At 43.8% G+C, this 22,504-nt stretch overlaps 1 protein-coding gene across 1 annotated transcript in view; it reads left to right on the top strand.

Moving 5' to 3' along the window:
• Positions 1-617: 617 nt before the first annotated feature.
• The window catches only part of LOC144510523 (cell division cycle protein 20 homolog), a 46,127-nt gene continuing 24,240 nt past the window's right edge, over positions 618-22,504 (top strand). The window contains exons 1-2 of the mRNA XM_078240054.1: positions 618-1,080; positions 19,366-19,485. Of these exons, the coding sequence (XP_078096180.1) occupies positions 618-1,080; positions 19,366-19,485 (583 nt within the window). The remainder of the gene's footprint in view (positions 1,081-19,365; positions 19,486-22,504) is intronic.

Below are 22,504 nucleotides of genomic sequence, written 5' to 3' on the forward strand. Positions count from 1 at the left end.
CCCCAGGGATGTACTCACATGCCACCAGGTTCTGCTCATCAGCTTCATGTCTTGGGGGATCTGTCAGACAATCCACTGGGAGGGACTATCAATTTAAATGCCTGATCATTATATGTAAATACATTCAAATGGGGATCCCAATCCCAGCAGTTCCAAAACAGAGATACACTCGCTCTAACTGCTCGGCAATCGCTAGCTATAATCATGGCAAGTCATTCAACTTGGGGTAATTCTGACTGTGTGTGAGTGTAAAATGGCTGGGGTTCCCATTATGTCATTGGGATGGGGTGAGGACAATCAGAATGGGAAATCCCACCGGCATAAACTATGCTTTGGGATTCCTGTGGGATTCCATGCTCCTCACCCCTGAAAAGAGCGGAAAATCCCCTCTCCCTCAATAACCTTTCTGCCAGTATCTTTAATGTTGTATTCCTCAGGATCTGTGGTTTGGTTGGACATCACAATGTGCGTCATTGTTTATTTTGCAACTTCCAAAATGTTTCCCAAACTGTCTCTCAATATTATAATTTTTCATGTTAATCGGAACTGCCTGCATCTCCTTTTGACACATTCTCTCTCGCTTTGCTGATTTGCAGGTGGCAGGAAGAGGAAAGCTGATGACTTCTTTATTCAAAACCAATACACCAGGGAACCGGGTGAAATGGGAACTACCAAGTCCGGTTGCCAGCAGCAGTCCAATTGTTGCAAAGTGGCAAAGTCTACGCAGGAGAGAATATAAAAGTGCGGCTGCATCAAGTGGAGCTCCAGGAGTGACTGTAATTGAAGAGGAAGACAGGACTAGAATTGGGGCATTAACAAGTGCAGGGACAGCGACAGAGAGAGCGGGAAGAGGTGGGCTTGGTACTGAAGGAGAAGTAGTGATACAGGCAGAAGAAGGGACATTGGTAGCAGCTGAGGGTGGGGCAGGAGCAGAGAATGGAACTGCATTAGTGGCTATTGCTAAGATAGATGCAGGAGCAGAGACTAGGTCTGGGTTCCAGGAAGTGATAGAGATAGATATGGAGAATTTAGCCAAACTGAATCTTCCTCCAAGCAGGAAGGTGGATTTTAAGACTCCAGGTATGTGTCTGGTAATACTGTAACAAAATTAATATATCTTTCAAAGGAAATGTGAAACAGCATTAAAAGTGAATTTTTTTTGTGTGTCGCAGAAGGGATTGTTTCCTGATTTATCTCTTTTTATGTTAATATAATAAAAATTATAAATCTGCTACGTATTTACTCTGTCAAACCAGCCAGGTGCATTTAATGGATTCCCGACATAATGTCCAGAAGGTTCTTCTCTTTACAGATATGCATGACCTCCGAGTATTTCCAGCATGTTTTGTTTTTATTTCAGATTTCCAGCATCCGCAGTATTTTACGTTTGCTTTGCTTAAATGTAGTTGAAACGTGAGGAAGCTGCACTTGTTCCGAGCTCGCAATTACCAGCAACTGGGGCCGGAAACTCAGTGGATTCAGGTTCCATCCCGTTTCTTTTTAACTCATCAGACCCACCAGAACGACCTCGTAACTGAACAATTTAAATTGCACGGTTTCTTCCCCAACATTTTTTTTTGCTTTTCCTAAACACTAAGGTAACTTATCGCCACACATTGCGGTGAAAGCCACAAAGAGACAAACAAAACATTGAGAGGTCCAAGTTTGTATTGACTTGGCTGATTTCACATGGGTAATGATAGGGCTGCCGTCATTGTTCTCAACATCTTTGGGCTCCCGAGCTGTTTGCTATCCAATGCTGACCCCTACTGGCAGTTTAGATGTTTTTTCCTAAAAAAACCTGTGACCTACTTGTCTCCCAAACTGTTAAGGTCAATACTTGCTGTATAGTCAATGTGCTGGAGGATACCTGAAAAGTGATAACAAAGAGTTAAATGTTCTCAAGAGAGTAAGTAAGTGAGGAAAACTATTTATTAAACACAGGTATGAGCAGGGTGTAGGAATTGTAAAGAATGACAAACTTTATAATAAGCCTTCGGTTAACAATCACAGTTTCCAATATTATTCCTCAGTACCTTGAAACATTCTCAGCACAATGGATTACACATTAAAGCTAAATTCTTATGGAATGAAATAACCCCAAATATAATTAATTTGTGAAGTGTTCTAAAGCTGCAGCCAGTCGGTGCAATAACAACATACTGACTTATTTTCCTGTAATATTGAATATTATTTGATAAATTTGAACTCAACCAGTCAGTCACTAATCTTTCAGATTAGATGTCACCTGCCATCTACACAGTGGATACCCTGCACTGAGGACCAGTGGACTGGTCATAGCAGGATCACCGAATTGTTACTGCAGAAAGAGACCATTCAGCTCAATGTGCCTACATCAGCTTTGAATGATCAATTTGTTCAGTGCCATTTCCTTGCCTTCTGCCCGTAACCTTGCACATTTGCAGGGTGCCACTGTGGCACACTGATTAGCACTGCTGCCTCTCAGTGCCAGGGACCCGTGTTCAATTCCGGCCTCAGGTGACTGTCTGTGTCGAGTTTGCATGTTCTCCTTGTGTCTGCGTGGGTTTCCTCCGGGTGCTCCGGTTTCCTCCCACAATCCAAACGATGAGCTGGTTAGGTGCATTGGTCATTCTAAATTCTCCCTCAGTGTACCCGAACAGGCACCAGGGTGGTGACTAGGGGATTTTCATTACAGTGTGAATGTAAGCCTACTTATGACTAGTAAATAAACTTTACTATCAGCAAACTAACTGCCCAGCTATTTCCCATTCCACTTTTAAATGTTCTTAACAATACACCAGAAAACTAATCACTGCATAATGAACATTTTTTAAATGAAATAATAAAATAAATGATCAAACTGTGCCATTGCCTAAAGCTGCCCCATAATTAACAAACTTTGTTTTTTGAGTTCATTATTACACAACATTTTAAAGGCAAACCACATGTACAACTGCACTTATTGTCATTATGTACCACTGTTATAGACTTTAGAGCACTTAAGCAATGTTCAAATATTAAAAATCTGCATTATTTATTTTAAACATTTCTTTAAGAAGTGCATGTTGTGAAGTCTATACTCAATAATATAATGTGGAGATGTCGGCATAGTAAGAAGTCTCACAACACCAGGTTAAAGGCCAACAGGTTTATTTGGTATCACAAGCTTTTGGAGTGCTGCTCCTTCATCAGGTGAGTGACAGAGATTGCACTCACCTGATGAAGGAGCAGCGCTCCGAAAGCCAATAATATGAGGGATGCTAGTTGAACACATTTCTATCTCAGGCATCCAGACTCAGCTTCATGTGTGCGCAGGTTAAATATCACATGATTAAGTTCCCTTCACTCTGCCACATGAATGTGTCTTGGGTCCAACATCAACTTGTACTTTATAATGTATACCCAGATTGTAAAGTTAGCCCCAAAACAGGGCCAGTTTGGACCACTGACCCATGTCCACCAGGAACAATTCCAGGTTCTTGCATGCGGGATCAGACAGAATGGACTTGCATCCAATTTATCCCATCCAGATTTGATCCAGATCATAGAAACCAATGTAAAGTTCACTGTTCTATCCTCACTTTGCCTTATTTTCAGGTCACTATCGTAGAAAAAGATAAACATGCAGAATAGCTTGAAGATACAGATTTTGATTTTTAAAACTAATTTGTTCAAAGTAAACCAGATATGATTATCTCCTAGTCTTGCTTTGTAGTTGTGTCCACTGTGTCCAGTACTTGCTAACTATTTTTTATTGTTGGCCAAAATGACAGAGACTGCGAACAGGAAGAGAACATCCGCAGCACCATTTACTGATTACTACCTCCCTGGTCAGAAGCAATCCAACCAGAGCACTGCCAACCACTTTTTGAACAATCAGAAAGAAAGCTACATTTTAACAAAACAGGTAGGCAACATTAGAGTTCCTAACAAAGTAACATCGCCATGTTGATGATGGGACTGATTTTAGCAAATGTCTACCATCTTTGCTATAAATCAGTCAGTAAGTTTTAAAACTTACGGGGGCGGCATGGTCGCACAGGGGTTAGCATTTCTGCCTCAGTGCCAGGGACCTGGGTTCGCTTCCCAGCGTGGGTCACTGTCTGTGTGGAGTCTGCACGTTCTCCCTGCGTGTGGGTTTCCTCCCACAGTCTGAAAGATGTGCTGGTTGGGTGCATTGACCCGAACAGGCGCCGGAGTGTGGTGACAAGGGGAATTTCACAGTAACTTCATTGCAGTGTTAATGTAAGCCTTACTTGTGACCAATAAATAAACTTTACTTTAAAATTACATAATAGTTCATAAAACTGAGTAAAGTCCATATTAAAAACTATTTTGCTTTTGAAATACATTTTATGACCGAGCAATCTAGATGCAGCACTTTGAATGCCTGGGCTCCGGTCAGCCTGCTTGATTTTTTCTGCTTAGCATTTTTAGAATCACTGAATCATAGAATCCCTACAGCGCAGAAGGAGGCCATTTGGCCCATCGAGTCGAGTCTGCACTGACTTTCTAACAGTACCCATGCCCACCTCCCCCACCCTATTCCCGAAACCCCAGGTATTTACCCTGTTTATCCACCTTACGTACACTTCTTGGGACACTAAGGGGCAAGTTACCTTGGCCAATCCACCTATCCTTTTTGTTTACAAATTGAAGACCAGACCATAAGCAAGGGCTACTTAAGAGATGTTTAAATCAACATTTCAAACAATTACACTTTAAAAAAAACAACACAACCTGGGGCTCAAATCTGAATGTTACTAGCCCCTTCATTTAAGCTCATTCACTCACGCCCCATATAAACCATGGGGTATCAGTTTTAGATTAGTGTTCAAAATTTGATTTGAGAATTTAACCTTTTGCACATCTGTGAGGTTTATGACGCATGTGTTTTCCTGTCCGGTAAAATTCAAATAAATAGATTCATATCTTTGTTAAACTGGCAGAGAAATTTGATGCAATCACACCAGATGCTAGCCTGATGTACATGTTGCTAAATAAAAGCAGAACGTTGCAAAGAAATCTTGGAAGCATATAACCAGAGATATTAAGATATGAGCAATATTGTAAATGGATTTTAATGCAGGCAAACGTGAGGTCATCCTTTTTGAACATGAAAGATAAAAGCGGGTACTTTCTAAATGGTGAAAAACTAGATCTTTGGAGGTTCAACGAGATAAGGGAATCCAGGTACATAGATCATTAAAATGTCATGAACAGGAATAGAAAATAATCAAAAAGGCTGATGAAATGCTGGCTTTTATAACTTGAGGACTAAAATTCAAGTGGGTAGAAAATATGCTCTGGTTTTACAAAACCCTGGTTAGCTCCCACCTTGAATACAGTGAGCAGTTTTGGGCACCACACCTGAGAAAGGATGTATTGACCAGGGTGCAGCGTTTACCAGAATGATACCTGGCTTCCAAGCATTAAATTGTGAGGAGAGGTTATACAAACCAATGTTATATTCCTTGGAATTTAGAAGGTTAAGCATGATTTGATTCAGGTTTCAAGATATTAAGGGGAATATATAGGGGAGATTGGGAGAAACTATATCCGGTATTTGGGGAATCTAGGATTTAGGGGATATAGTCTAAAAACTAGAGCTAGGCCTTTCAGGAGTGAACATAGGAAACACATCTACACACAAAAGATGGTAGAAGTTTGGAGTTCTCTTCTGGAAACAGCAAGTGATGATTGATCAATTATTAATTTTAAAACTGATATTGAGAGAGGAACAAGATGAATTAAGGGATATGGGGCAAAAGCCGTGGATCAACCATGATCTCACCAAACAGGTTTAAGGGGCTAACTGATCCGGTTCCTATGTGTCCAGCAATGTCTAGGCACATGGATATGTATTACAAGCACATTCTACTGAAACTAGTTCTGATGAAAGGTCATGGATCTAAACCGTTGTGCTGAATTTTCATTCCAGGGTTCTGAATCTGACACCGAGCAGAATTCCAGATTGGAAACTCAGCTGCTGGCAGAGGGATGACTTTTGACAAGATGGCCAATTTATTGGCTTCCTCCAGGACCCTGCCTTATTAGGGATGGGCTCCAAGGCTAGAGAGCCAGTAGGAGGCCCTCCAGTAGGTACAGATCAGCAGTCCCAGCAGGTCGGAGCTGCTGGTATAGGGAACTAAAAAGATAGAGTGCCTCTGGATGGAGGCATCAGAACACAAAGAGACTACAGCTGCAAAACCGTTATCTTGGAGGGGCAACTCTTTCAAAGGCTGGCCTGAAGGTGTAGCTGTAGTCCTGTGGCACTGAGGTTGGGCAGGGGGTAGCATTTGCCCTATAGTTTATTGCAGAGAGGCAGCCTCCATCGCTTGGTAAGGTTTCTGCGTCATGATGGGCCCCATTGCTGACTTCTAGTCAGCATCAATGGTGTGGTCCTATTCGACAATATGGATGCATAATTGGCTAGCCTCTCCAAATTTATATGTTCAAAAATAATCTTAAACTGGCATGCCAACCGATGGTGCAAAATTGTGGCCCTATCGCCTTTCAGGATTACAGAATCATATAGTGAAGAACAGGCCCTTCAGCCCATCGAGTCTGCACCAACACATCCCACCTCATCCCATTTACCAACACTTCACCCATAGCCTTGTTATGATGTGCCAAGCATTCATCCAGGTACTTTTTAAAGGATGTGAGGCAAGTCGCCTCTACCACCCTCCTAGGCAGCGCATTCCAGACTGCCACCACACTCTGGGTAACAAAGTATTTCCTCACACCCCTTAAACTCCTGCCCCTCACCTTGAACTTGTGTCGTCTCGTGACTGACCCTTGAACTAAGGGAACAGCTGCTCCCTATCCAAACTGTCCATGCCCCTCAGAATCTTTTTTAAAATTCATTCGTGGGACATGGGCATCGCTGGCTGGCCAGCATTTATTGTCCATTCTCTAGTTACCCTTGGAAGGCAGTTGAGATTCAACCACATTGTTGTGGCTCTGGAGTCACATGTAGGCCAGACCAGGTAAGAATGGCAGATTTCTTTCCCTAAAGGACATTAGTGAACCAGATGGGTTTTTTCCAACAATTGACAATGGTTTCATGGTCATCAGTAGATTTTTAATTCCAGATATTTTTTTATTGAATTCCAATTTCACCATCTGCCGTGGTGGAATTTGAACTCGGGTCCCCAGAACATTAGCTGAGATTCTGGATTAATAGTTCAGTGATAATATCACTAGGCCATCTCCTCCCCAATCTTATATACTTCGATCAGGTTGCCCCTCAGTCTTCCTGCTCCAACAAAAACAACCCAAACCTATCCAACCTCTCTTCATAACTTAAATGTTCCATCCCAGGCAGCATTCTGGTGAATCTCCTCTGCACTCTCTCCAGTGCAACCCTTCCTGTCTCTGTGACCATTTGCAAGTTTGACCCATAAGCTCTGTTTCTCTCTGCACAGTGCTCTCAGACCTGCTGAATATTTCTAGTGGTTTCTATTTTATTACTAAAACTAATATTGATCGTCATTTTGAAAATATCCTCCCAAATAGAAAGCCCAGAGAGTGTTGTCTTGCAGCTTGAACAAGTCCAGAACTTTGACCATCAATGGAAAATCTGGAGCAATTTGTAAAGGTAAACTGATTTCCTATTATTTATCTATTTGTTTCCAACATATTTACTTTATGCTTTATAATGAAGAACTATTTTTGTTTTTGAAAAATTAATTTGCAAGATGCAGGCATATGGGTTTATACCTACCATATTACTGGGGAACTTAAATTCAGTTAAAGAAATCTGGAGAAAAAGCAAATATCATCAATAGTGAACTGGATAGTTGTGAAAATACTTCTGCTTCACTGATATCTTTCAAGGAAGAAAATCTACTGTCTTTCACCAGTCTGAACTCCAGCATCAAATGCAAGGCCAGCATTTGTTGCCCATCGCTAATTCGTGACTACCACTGAGTGGCTTATTGGACCACTTAAGAGGACTGTTAAAAGTCAACCACATTGCTGTCCAAGTCTGTGAATCATTGATACACCCGAACACCACGGTAAAATAATTAATTTGCATTGTGAAACTTCAAAGTGAAGGTAGCAGCACATGGTACCGTCTATCCCTGAGGAATCATTTTTTTCTTTATTCTTTCATGGGATGTGGGCATCTCTGGAAAGGCCAGCTTTTGTTGCCCATCCCTAATTGCCCTTGAATTGAGTGTCTTGCTATGTCATTGTAGGGGGCAGTTAAGAGTCAACCACATTGCTGTGGGTCTGGAGTCACATATAGGGCAGACCAGGTAAGGATGGCAAATTTCCTTCCCCAAAGGACATTAGTGAACCAGATGGGTTTTTACAACAATCAGTGATAGTGTCATGGTCACCATTACTGACACCAACTTTATATTCCAGATTTATTAATTGAATTTAAATTCCATCAGCTGCCATGTTGAGATTTGAACCCATGTCCTCAGAGCATTCGCTTGGGCCTCTGGATTACTAATCCAGTGAAATTATCACTGCTCTACCATCTCCCATTTTCATTCTTTCATGGGACATTGGTGTCACTGGTTAGCACAGTAAGAGGTCTCACAACACCAGGTTAAAGTCCAACAGGTTTATTTGGCAGCAAAAGCCACTAGCTTTCGGAGTGCCGCTCCTTCGGTCAGGAAGGAGCAGTGCTCCGAAAGCTAGTGGCTTTTGCTACCAAATAAATCTGTTAGACTTTAACCTGGTGTTGTGAGACTTCTTACTGTGTTTACCCCAGTCCAACGCCGGCATCTCCACATCGTCTCTGGTTAGGCCAGTCTTTTTATTGCCTGTTCCTAATTTCCCTTGAGAAGGTGGTGGAGAGCCACCTTCTTGAACTGCTGCAGACCATGTGGTGTAGGTACACCCAGAGTGCTGTTAGAATCCAGCAACAGTGAAGGAACAGCGATATAGTTCCAAATCAGGATGATGCGCAGGTTGGGGGGGAACCTGCAGGTGATGGTGTTCTGCTGCCCTTGTCCTTCTAGATGGTAGAGGTTGTGGGCTTGGAAAGTGCTGTTGAAGGAGCCTTACTGAGTTTCTGCACTGCATCTTGAGATGATATAAACAGTGGTCATTGTGCATTGGTGGTGGAGGGAGTAAATGCTGGAAGTGATGGATGGGTCACAATCAGGGTGGCTGCTTTGTCCTGAATGGTGTTGAGCATCTTGAATGTTGTTGGAGCTGCTATCATCCAGGCAAGTGGAGAGTATTCCATTACACTCCTGTCTTCTGCCTTGTAGATGGTGGATAGGTTTTGGGAGTCAGGAGGTGAGTTACTGTTGCAGAATTCCTAGCCTCTAACCTGCTTTTGCAGCAACAGTATTTATATGGCTAGTCTAGTTCAGTTTCTGGTTAATGGTAACTCACAGGATGTTGATAAAGTAAAGTTTATTTATTAGTCACAATTAAGGCTTACATTAACACTGAAATGAAGTTACTGTGAAATTCCCCTAGTTGCCACACTGCAGCACCTGTTTGGGTCAATGCACGTAGCCAGCACGTCTTTCAGAGCACCCTGAGGACCCACGCAGACACGGGGAGAGCATGCAAACTCCACACAGACAGTGACCCAAGCTAGGAATCGAACCTGGGTCCCTGGCACTGTGAGGCAGCAATGTTAACCACTGTGCCACCGTATCGCCCACACAGGTGTGGTAGTGGTGGATTCAGTGATGGTAATGTCAATCTACGCAGTGCGCTATGTGAATGAATTTTCTTTCCTTTGTTCATTCTCTGCCAACCATATTCTAGTAAGAAGTCTTACAACACCAGGTTAAAGTCCAACAGGTTTATTTGGTAGCACAAGCCACAAGCTTTCAGAGCACTGCTCCTTCATCAGGTGAGTGGGAGTTCTGTTCACAAACAGGGCATATAAAGACACAAACTCAATTTACAAGATAATGATTGGAATGTGAGTCTTTACAGGTAATCAAGTCTTAAAGGTACAGACAATGTGAATGGAGAGAGGGTTAAGCACAGGTTAAAGAGATGTTTATTGTCTCCAGCCAGGACAGTTAGTGAGATTTTGCAAGCCCAGGCAAGTCGTGGGGGTTACAGATAGTGTGGCATGAACCCAAGATCCCGGTTGAGTCCGTCCTCATGTGTGTGGTACTTGGCTATCAGTTTCTGCTCAGTAATTCTGTGTTGTCGTGTGTCGCGAAGGCCGCCTTGGAGAACGCTTACCTGAAGATCAGAGGCTGAATGTCCGTGACAGCTGAAGTGTTCCCCAACAGGAAGAGAACACTCTTGCCTGGTGATTGCTGAGCGGTGTTCATTCATCCATTGTCGGAGTATCTGTATGGTCTCCCCAATGTACCATGCCTCGGGACATCCTTTCCTGCAGCGTATCAGGTTGACAACGTTGGCTGAGTTGCAAGAGGATGTACCGTGTACCTGGTGGATGGTGTTCTCACGTGAGATGATGGCATCCGTGTCAATGGTCTGGCACGCCTTGTATACATAGGATCTGCTCAGATGAGGAGGATCGCAACAGACATCTCCAGACGCTGAAAGATGCTCTCATAAGAACAGGATATGGCGCTCGACTCATCAATCGACAGTTCCGACGTGCCACAGTGACAAACCACACTGACCTCCTCAGAAGACAAACACAGGACATGGCGGACAGAGTACCCTTCGTCATCCAGTACTTCCCTGGAGCGGAGAAGCTACAATATCTTCTCCGGAGCCTTCAACATGTCTTGCAGAGGTTGCTGTGGCAGGGTTGTGTGGTGTTGTGGTCACTGTTCTCCTGAAGGCTGGGTAGTTTGCTGCGGACAATGGTCTGTTTGAGGTTGTGCGGTTGTTTGAAGGCAAGAAGTCGGGGTGTGGGGATGGCCTTGGCGAGATATTCGTCTTCATCGATGACATGTTGAAGGCTCCAGAGAAGATATTGTAGCTTCTCCGCTCTGGGGAAGTACTGGATGACAAAGGGTACTCTGTCCGCCGTGTCCCATGTTTGTCTTCTGAGGAGGTCGGTGCGGTTTTTCGCTGTGGCGTGTCGGAACTGTCGATTGATGAGTCGAGCGTCATATCCTGTTCTTATGAGGGCGTCTTTCAGCGTCTGGAGGTGTCTGTTGCGATCCTCCTCATCTGAGCAGATCCTGTGTATACGGAGGGCTTGTCCATAGGGGATGGCTTCTTTAACGTGTTTAGGATGGAAGCTGGAGAAGTGGAGCATCGTGAGGTTATCCGTGGGCTTGCGGTACAGTGAGGTGCTGAGTCCTTGATGGAGATGCATGCATCCAAGAATGCAACCGATTCCGGAGAGTAGTCCATGGTGAGTCTGATGGTGGGATGGAACTTGTTGATGTCATCATATAGTTGTTTCAGTGATTGTTCATCATGAGTCCAAAGGAAGAAAATGTCTCGGTGTATCTAGTGTATAGCATCGGTTGAAGGTCCTGTGGGTGAAAAGGTTTTGTTCGAACCTGTGCATGAAGATGTTGGCATATTGAGGTGCTAATTTGGTCCCCATGGCTGTTCTGAAGGTGAAGACATTGTGGTCCAGGATGAAGCGGATGAGTTGTAAAATTGCATCTGGAGATTGACAGTTGTCGGCATTGAGTGCTGAGGCAGTTGCTGGTGTAGAGTGCCGAGACATCCTGTGAACAGAACTCCCATTCACCTAATGAAGGAGCAGCGCTCTGAAAGCTTGTGGCTTGTGCTACCAAATAAACCTGTTGTGAGACTTCTTACAGTGCTCACCCCAGACCAACATCAGCATCTCCACACCATGGCAACCATATTCTATCCATTGCACTATATTTCCTGTACCATAGGCCAGAATGTTTGTATCAAGCCTCTTGTGCGAAACTTTATTGAATGCCTTCTGAAAATCCACTTACACTACCTTTATAGCATTGCCTTCAGCTATCCACTTCTTCAAATAACCCATACATTACGAAGTGCTTATTAATTTAATGTTGAATAATAGATTCTAAGAATTAACCCATAGCTGCAGTAAGCTTTCTCATCTATAGTTAGCTGGTTTATCTTTGCATCGCTTGTTAAATAAGGATGCAAAATCAACTATTCTCAGGTCACATGATATAATTTGTATATTTAATGAGGAGCGATGAATTGTGAATAAAGTCACTGACTTTCTATCTGACGTCTTTCAAAACTTATTCCAGCATGGCTTGGTGTCGGATTCACTCTGGGTTCTGCTCATTTTTTCCACAGCTAATTCTAACAATTGTTCCATATTCTCTTCTCACACACTGATATTTGCATTTCCATCGATATTTGTGAAAATAATATCATTTATTTAAATGATATTATTTGCTGCACAAAGTGGCTGCAATAGAAGTCATTCCCTTTCTCGTACTGCGGCCTCACAGCATCAGCGACCTGGGTTCAATTCCGGCCTTGGGTGACTGTGTGAAGTCTGCATGTTCTCTCTGTGTCAATGTAGGTTTCCTTTGGGTGCTTTGGTTTCCTTCCATAGTCCAAAGCTGTGCAGGTTAGGTGGTTTGGAAATGCTAAATTACCTCCCAGTGTCCCAAGATGTGTAGGTTAGGAGGATTAGTGGGGTAAATATGTGGGGTTATGGGGATAGGGCCAAGGTAAGGTGTTCCGTCAGAAAGTCAGTGCCATTGAGCGCGTAGAGTGACATGAGTCCAGTCGATTGCCCCCTGCACCTGTGGCAGACTAGCTATGATCCTGAATCCCGCAGCCTTCTCATCCTGCTGGGCCTGGTCCAGATTGAAATGAATGAAGTCCGACACCCTTGCTTAGAATGCATCCGCCACCACATGGGTGGATGCTTGCAAAATGCTTTACAGGTCACTTCTAGAACCCTGGAATGAACCTGTCGCTTAGAAGTTGAGGGGTGCCGTGACCCTCACGGACACAGGGTGCCCTCCTCCTCCAAGTGCAAAGAATATGGCACAGGTACCGCACAGTGAGGTGGAGTCTTTGGCGGCACCTGTTGGTCGACAGCTCCATGAAGGACACTCAGGTCGTGTATACCCTCAGTCTCCTTCTTTGCCTTCACTGTTTAACTGCAGTGGGCCTTGAGCCTGCCCTGCAGCCCCCTGGGCTCCTGGTGCTGGGTGTTACCAGGGTGCCACTGCTTATTGCTGCTGGAGTCTGTGCTCCACTGGCTCCATAACATCTCCATCGGTAAGTAGAGAGAGAGAGAGTCAGCTTGGTGTCCGAGCCGCTTAACTTCAGAACCTCCCCTCACCCATTGGCCTCCCGGTCCTATCTGGCTACTGCTCACCCACATATCGGGGTCCTTCCATCTTCATCACTTCACTGGCCCCGGTCAATGCCCTTGCCTCGTCAGAGTCGCTCCTGGCCTCCGTCTAGCTGTCCCCTCCCGTATTTACTGTGTCACTGAAGGTTCTAACATGAGGTTGCCCATCCCTCATTGGCAGGGTCAACTGGATGGCTATGTCCACCTTTGGGGCTAATGGATTCGCAATGGCAGACATTGGGATCTGGCACTAATGCATCAACAGTCCCTCTCGATCCTGTGCACCCAAGCGTTTATTCTTGAACAATGAGTTATTATCGCCCTCCTTGACTTTGAGACAATGGGCAGCTGACATTGTTAAGGGTTTACTCTCGGTGGCCAATTAGTTTGACAAACATGTGTCTCAGGAATTTTTTTTTTAGTTTTCCCATTTTATTTTGCAACTACTGTACTTCAATGCACAGTATTACAACAGATCAATGTATAAGGTCTCCTCATGGCCAGCATCTGAGGTGCCTCTAAATTTTTGGTCTTAGAAAAAGCCATTTCAGCAGAAGCGTCAGAGTCCCTTTGCTTTGTAAAATTCAACAGAGCCTGATCAGTACGGCATCGTCAGCAGTCCTTCACCTGGAACTCTGCCTCATCTTTCATCCTTTACGCTTCACCCTGTGCATATGCTTCTTCCGACACTTAGTTCTCATGTCGACAAGGATCTCAAAAGCCCAGAACTGAAAGAAGGAGGCGCGCTCAGCTTGTCCGGATATAGATTCACAGAATCCCTACAGTGCAGAAGGAGGCCATTCAGCCCAATGCCACGCAGGCCCTATTCCTGTAACCCCACACATTTACCCTGCTATTCCGCCTGATGCTAGGGTCAATTTAGAATGGCCAATCAACCCAACCCGCACATCTTTGGACTGTGGGAGGAAACCGGAGCACCCGGAGGAAACCCACACAGACATGGGGCAGAAAATGCAACCTCCACACAGACAGTGACCCGAGGCCGGAATTGAATCCGGGTCCCTGGCGCTGTGAGACAGCAGTGCAAAGCACGGTGCCACCGTGCTGCCCCGGTTAGAGGGCACAATTACTGTCTGCATCAGGGATAGTCAAGGCCAATGGGCACCTTTCTTACTCAGGCTGCATCATTCTGAGATCTTATTGCTGTCAGCTGTTGCCTTCTCTTTCGGGATCTCATCCACCCAGCCCCTTAAGCCCGCCTCCTTCATTCACATCACCCCCCAATCTCATATGCCCCGCACCCACAGCCACCCCATGTCACCATCAGCTGAATAACACAGCGCTCTAAGAACGTTTGAAACACAGGCAGCAGGTTTCAGGACCAGACACACCAGCTGCGACCACCAACCCTCCCACCCCCCCCCCCCCCCCCCCCCCGCCTATCCCACTTCATGCTCCTTTTAATGATAATTGCTGCATTAGGAGTTGGGGTGAGGGGGGAGGGGTGGGGGTGGGGGGGGGGGGAGCGGCTCACAGTAGTTGCGAGGGGCAGAATGGAAAAAAGTAGCAACAGAATGAAACTGACCACTCTGTAATCTTCTGCATGATCTGTAATCTATTCGTCAAGATGCACAATTTCCTCTTGCAGCCTGCAGAGAATGTGTGTGGTTTGTTTTAACACTGTGGGCTTCTCTTCTATTTGCTACACCTACTTCCTGAGGCAAAGTGCCTCTGTTGACCAATGATTAAAAACCTCACTAAGTGTATCAGTACATCTCCCGCAAGAAAGAGCTGAATAAATTATTTTTAGAATTGCATGCAGGATTGCCAAGATATAAACTTTATCAAACTATTAGACTTTAGTGACCAAGATGTTTCATTTCAATTTCTTACAGTCCACTTTGTCTGGCTGTTTAACTATTTAAAGAGATATATCCATTGAGATGTATAAGCACATAAGCTTGCTATATTATGCATATAGGTTGAGAGAATTATGGAACAAACATTCGCAGGTTTTAGAAATTATTTAGAGTTTTAAAATCCAGATGTTAAAATGTGTAGTCTTTAATTTAATATGGGATGGAATTTTCTGGCCCTTCCCGCTGGTTGGATCTTCTGGTCCTGATGATGGCGAACCCCCCTCATGGCATATTCTCCGGCAGTGAATGGGTGAGCCACGCAAAATGCCGTAGACGTTGGTGGGACTAGGAGATCCAGCTGGCGGCCAATGGTGAGCTGCCTCTGCCACCTGAAAACACGCTGTGGGGCGTGCCGGAAAATTCCACCCATAAAGTGAGAAATCAGGGTGTAGTGTAATGACCCACAACCCATTCACCTTGAGGAGAACGGCATGACCAGAATAGAAGCTGAGCAAAGTGGGTGAATGTGATGGAGGAGTTTTTCACTATAATATGGATTTGTGTTTCAGGGGCCACAGGGTTCAGCATTAAATAAAAGCAAATTACTGTGGATGCTGGAATCTGAAACCAAAAGAGAAAATGCTGGAAAATCTCAGCAGGTCTGGCAGCATCTGTAAGGAGAGAAAAGAGCTGACGTTTCGAGCCCAGATGGCCCTTTGTCAAAGCTAAGATCAGCTTTGATGAAGGATCATCTGGACTCAAAATGTCAGCTCTTTTCTCTCCTTACAGATGCTGCCAGACCTGCTGAGATTTTCCAGCGTCTTCTCTTTTGGTTACAGGGTTTAGCATTGTTGTGGCTTCACATACTCAGGTGATGTGAAGTGTGCCTGATGAACATGGCACAGATTTCTCTGGCAGCAAAGTGAGTGGCCCTGGTCCCACAAATCTCCTCCTTCTCCTTGTTGATGGATGCAGGGTGGTCAGCACATTCCTCCTCCTATAGCTCCAGTCCTTTCTCCATGTTGTGCAAGGCACAGTGAACCACCACCTCGATACCCTTGCTGGTGGAAGCTCCCTAATCTGTCCAGATGACCTGAATCTTTCTTCAGCAACCAATTGGCTTTTTCAATGATCACCTTTAAGCTCATGTGGCTCTGGTTGTATCTTTCCTCTGCATCTGTGGTAGCGCTCCTCACAGAGGCAGTCAGTCCCATCCTCAGAGGGTAGGTCTTGTTTCCAAATATCCATCCCTTACTCAGTTAGGAGGTACAAAGACATGAGGGAGGATTTACAGGAGCAGATTGAAGGAATTGTGGAAGCGTTCAGGAGACCTTGAGCAGATGTACATGAAAACGTTCTGGAGATTATAAGGAGTGAATCCCATCAGGATGACCTGAGGTCACCTTGATTAACTACCCACATGGGGCAGTGACTCCCTGGGCAGGATTTTTGCCCGCAGGATACGGCTGGCCAGCTGCTATTCTGTTGGCCCTTGGGCCATTTTCCTGCAAACTGTGGGTCACCAATTAAGGTCAGTTTATGACGAATTACAGTCAATTATCAGAGGCTGACTGGGATTTTCCAGCTAGCCTGCAGGATCCCTGTAACGTCAGGGGGAGGTCAGCTGCCTGGAGGTGGACTCTCGAGATGGGAGAGGGCAACAGTTCCAGACAGGCTTGATGGCCTCTCTGCCTACCATAGCTGCGACTACAGGTCCCCTGTGGAAGTGTCCCCTCCACAATGGTGGCCTGGCAGCTGTGGCCATTTTTAAATTGTAAACTTTGTCTTACTTACAATGGAAGGATGCAGCTCCTTCAACATTGCAGAGCATCCTATTGGCCCTTCAGCTTTGAAAGACTGCCCACTGCCCTAATTGGATGGCAAGCAATGACATTCACTGGCATTACCATTGCTGAATCCACTCCTATCAACATCCTGGAGATTCCCATTGATCAGAAACTGAACAGAGGCAGGGAATTCTGTGGCGAATAACTCATCTCCAGACCCCCCCAACGCCTGTCCACCATCTACAACAGTCAGTGTGACGGAATACTCTCTCCTTGCCTGGATGAATGCACTCATGAAGCTTGACACCATCTAGGATAAAGCTTGATTGGTATCCCATCTACAAACATTCACTCCCTCCACCACCAGTGCACAATGGCAGCAGTGTTCACCATCTACAAGATTCTCAGCAGGAACTGACCAAGGCTCCTTAGACAGCACCTTACAAACCTATGACCAATGTCACCTGGAAGGATAAGGGCAGCAGATGCCTGGGAACAGCATCACCTGGAAGTTGCCCTCCAAGTCACCCACCATCCTGACTTGGAAATAGATCGCCATTCCTTCACTGTCGCTGGGACAAAATCCTGGAACTCCCTCCCTAAAGCACTGTGGGTGTACCTACACCACAGGGGCTGCAGTGGCTCAAGAAGGCAGCTCATTACCACCTTCTAGATCAATTATGGATTGGGCAATAAATGCTGACCTAACCAGTGATGTCCACATCCTGCAAATGAATTTAAAAAAAGCTTATTGGGTTTGGCCAATTCAGGAAAAATCACGGCTGAGCAGCTGTTTCCCACAAAATGTGGGCTCTGGGCTCCCATTTGACCTTTATGTTGGGGTCCCAGCCCAAAAACCCTGCCCTTTGTATCTGTGGAAATACTGCAGCAAATGTGAGAGCCTTCTGGGTCTGACTGACCTCCCCAAATGAAAATGGGCGTAAGAGGTGACCTTGGCAGACATTGCATTGGCAATGTTTGTCCGTCTCGTCCTCTTGGGAGGAAGTCTTGTTTCAGGAGGCTGCAGCTGTCAGCAGCAACTTTCCACAAAAGCCTGGGTGTCCTGAGGCCCTGTTGCTCAGTCATGTCGAGGAAGCTTATCCCCATTACTTATATACCCTGCACTGGGTAGATCACTTCCTTTGAGCTGGAGCTCTGTGACCATCTCCGCTGCTCTGTGGAGCAACATGTGGCTGTGGAGAAGGCCGGCTGCCATTGCTATTGATGTTGTTTCTGTTGCTGTGGTTGCTGCTCATCTTGTTGCTCATCTGAAGTCCCAGTTCGAGCTGTAGAAGTGGCTCCCATACTGAACTGAAGATTGACAGCTGGGAAGTGAAGGTCCAATGAACTGACTCAAATGTATTGGAAATGATCCCTGCAAACACCCTTTCAGAACAGGTCCTGTGGGCAAAAGCCTTTCACAGAGGCAAGGAAGCAGCTACGAGTTCTCAGTATTTAACAGATTTGTTTGTTCAGATCTCTCATGCTTGATTTTCTAAGCAAGTTCTACGAAGCCTGGAAAATCTGTACACCCAGAACTAAAGTTCAAATCCTGCTTTTAATGAACATCATCATGGTCATTCAAGTTCATGGTCATTCAACAGCAAGTTCTGTGCTGTACTGTTCTATGTTCTATGTTCTATCACGCGTTATAGTTACCAACCCACTGGTCTCGCAGTGGTTTCTTAAGTTCAGCAGTTTATCCTCAGCCTGAAGGTGGAAGTCAGCAGCTTGCTGCCAGTTTTTGTGCACGTTGGTATTTTCAGCCTTTAGACCAATCACTAACCCCATTCCAGTTTTCCAATTAAAATTCCCCCCATGAGATTCAGTTTGAATGCCAAGTGAATGCACTGTTACATTCCCTGGGTTAAGCTATCATTATAATACGTATTCAGCAGTGTTAGTCTATTTCAGCACTGGGTCAATGTCATGTTCACCAGGGCAGGGTTTGATGTGCGCTTCTTAATCAATGAGGGTCACTCTGTTTTCCCAGCCTGGTTAAGTTCCTACATGTCTTCCCAAGCTGCATGATGTCATATTCATCTATGATTGCCCATGATGAAGTTTTCAAAGTCACGTAATGTTCAGGATCCTGATGTTTGAATCATTGTACATCTAGACTTCAGTATTCTTCTCAGTGCTGATCTGACAGAGAATAGAAATTCATTTTGGGTGGTAGGATAAATTGAATGGTATCACACATTAGCTGCCTGTTATACACCCACCAGATATTCTGGAATTGAATATATGGACAGGATATATATATTTGATGTTATGCATTTTGCGGTCCTACCCAGGAAGAATTTCTATCCCTAGTTATTAATTTATCATCCATTAAAATTGGTATCAATTGCCTTTAGCTACTTAACTGGTCATTCTTCAGGCCAGTGTCTGGACAGTAAGGTGATATGCACACACGTAATTCCAGCAAGGTGAAATATTGCCAATGAATTTTACTGTGACTCATCCATTTACTGATTATTGATCAGTATTTATGATTAGATTGAGGCACTGATAAGAAAGGAATTAAAGGCCCTCGCATTCATGTTGAAATTGCTGTTCTTTATCTCAGCAGACAAGAACAACCTTGGTGATGCTTTTCTTCCTGGTGAATGTGATGGTACAAAAAGCAAACGATGTATATCCCTCACCCCTATGAGAGTCTTAGATGCTCCAGGTCTGAAGGATGATTACTGTAAGTATTCTTGCAGATTTCTGGGCTTTACAAACATTTTTACTTCCTTAGGAATCATATATTTTTGAGATTGGCTTCTGTATATCCCAAGCCTCATTCACACCGGTTTTAGAACTAAATTGAAAGTAGAAAATGAGCAGATTATTCTCTCTGGGGTTTGTTGAATTGCAATATTAACCTGAATTAATATTGCTGGGGAAAATGAATGTGAATGTAATAATGATATTATTGAGGAACTTGATATTGGTATCAGCATTTTCACAAATTAACAACTGACTATTGTGCTGTATCAAGACTACAACAAATGGGTAATTATCTGAACAGAATGGTTCTGATATCATCAAGGAAGGAAGCAGTTGATATTAGATTTGATCCAAAATATGTGTTTAAAGAGAAGCATTGCACTATTTGGTTATTTCAATTTTGTTGAAGTTTATTGAGTATAATATTGTAAAATAACTTTGTGAAGCATAACCTTTTTCTTAACGGATGTTAGTTCAAAATGTTTTGATTTTACCAGATAGATAATTCCATTGAGTGGAATGACCACTATTCCAAAAAAACATTCAAAATAAACTCTACTATTACCTGGAACCAAATGTAAGTCTAAAGACTTGAAGAATATTGGTATCTCTCTCTCTCTATATAATGTCCTCGTAGACTAAGGATTGCCTTTCATGGTTCATTGTCACAAACCACACTGATGTTACCTGCAAGGGTGTCCCGACTCGAAACACCGGTTCATGGTGTTGTGTAGTTTTTTTTGGAATATTGTGAGGAGTCACATTCAACCTCCAATGAGAAGCCAGTCCAGTCATTGTGTAAGCAATTATTAAAGAATATTTATCAACTTAACAGACAGAAAATTATACGATGAAAAGGATTACAATACTCTAAGATACTTAAGTTTATGAATAGCTAAATACACACACAGTTTATGTAGAAATTATCCCCTTGTTCCAAAATATATCTATAATCCCAGAGCTCCCAAAGACTTCCCTTTCCAAACAACATCCAAATTTATATAAATCTATAAGTCAAATCCAGCTTATAGTTACCAAACATTACAGGGCTGATGATCAAGTCTGGGAAATGTCTTTTCCTGGTGCAGCAAAGATATTAAAAGTTTCTTGCAATGCCTTGGCTCTAAGACTTAGATGCAACACGACAGCATCTCTGAGAATTAAAAGATGTTGCAGGACCCGTTGGCTGTGAAATGGATCTTAGCCTCCTGGCTGTGGGTTGGCTGGAATGTGGAGGAGAATGACACCACCAGCATGAGTTCAATCCCCATACTACATCTGCCTTGTAACAACTGTAAAAAGAATTTTAAAAGGCCTGAAAGGTAAAAATCTGCCTTGTAGAACTGACTTCTGGCTGTGAGGTGTGGACTGTCGGCTGCTACCAAGGAGGAGTAACAGTTATACTGTTTGTCCTTTTGTTATTTCAAACTCGAGTCAGCTGTCTACATATCTTGAATTCTTTCCTTTTCTGGAGCTTAGCATTTCTACAGCCCTGAATCACCCAGTCATTTAGATAAACTGTTTCTGTTTGTGGAGCTTAACATTTCTATAGCAGTCATCTAAGTAATCTGTTTCTACCACTAAAGCGATTCACACCTGATCATCTTTAGATGCTCTCATATTGTTGAAATGCCCTGATCACTTTTAGAGGTATTGCCTGTCCCTGAAAATGCTGCTGTTACTGTTGTTAGGCAGATTTCTACCTTTCAGGCCTTTTTACATTCTTGTTACTGTTGCTGCTAAGGAAATCCTTGAAATTTATGCCATATTATTGTTATGGGGCAAGGTGAGGAGACAGGCCCCAAAAACTACTTCAACCGGTATGGGGATTAAATCCATGTTTTTGGTGTCATTCTCCTCCACACTCTAGCTAACTGAGCACTCTGGCCCCTATATCTAGTACAAGCGGTTATAAACACATTTAAATAACAACGAATAAATAATAATAGCCTTTCTTAGGACCCCAAATAGTTCAGTGGGAAGGACAGAGGTTGAATACCTAGCCTGTGTTTAGTTAATTGATCTTCACACCAGTTGCAGTAGAGATCAGTCAAGGTCTGATTTTAATTCAATCACCATTGCAGAGAAATACATGTGTGTGTGTGTGAACATTATGAGAGAATGGTACCAAGTTGACCTGTGATGCCCTGTCTGTCAAATCCTCTTGCAACAGTCAACTTCAAGGCTGTTAGATGATGTATGGAGATGCAACTGATGATCATGGAACTGTGCATCAATAAACAATCTATACATCTACCATTCTACATTTAATTGGTGCAAAATGAGTGTAGTCCTGGCATGTTTGCTGGAGCTTGGGTAATAGATCTGGGACCATCTTCCTGCTCAAAAATTCCAGTCGGATTGATTACTGGTCCTCAATGTATGTAAATAACATGATAACAAGGGCAAAAAGCTGCTAACTCATTGATTCAGTCATTTACACCAGAATTGCACCCAACTTAACTCAAGCTTCCAGAAATTAAGACGGTTAGGTTACTTGCATGTCTTGTCAAACCAGGAAGTGGTTGAATTCACAAGCTTTGATGCACAAATTTTGTCTGAACTATCAGCTTTGACTACAGAGATTAGCAAAATATTTTTTCGGCTGTGTATGCAAGAAAGGATTCTGCAAACTGACCCTCAGTCATTCCAGACAGGTAAATCCCTGTTGCCCACCTTGCCATGGAAGCCTTCCCACGAGTTGATTATGTGCATTCTGTATCTGTTGATTTTTTTTCTGTAAGCTGCAGACCTGGAAGTGACAAGTCTTGTGGCTAATTGTGTTCCTTGTGTGAGGTAGTAATTGGAGGCAGGGAGATACCACAGGCTTTTGAGGCCTAGTTTTTGCTCATAAAAGTGGTTTATCTTTAGTAGTATTTGTCACCTTTTTAGAGAAATTAAAGCAAGAATCTATTGTGTGTTCACAAAATTCTTTGCTCAGTCTCCTTAATGGGATAAACATTCTGTCATTATACTGTGATATGGCTGCCTAGAAC

Source organism: Mustelus asterias, chromosome 1 (genome assembly GCF_964213995.1).
Source record: "Mustelus asterias chromosome 1, sMusAst1.hap1.1, whole genome shotgun sequence".
Taxonomy (NCBI): domain Eukaryota; kingdom Metazoa; phylum Chordata; class Chondrichthyes; order Carcharhiniformes; family Triakidae; genus Mustelus; species Mustelus asterias.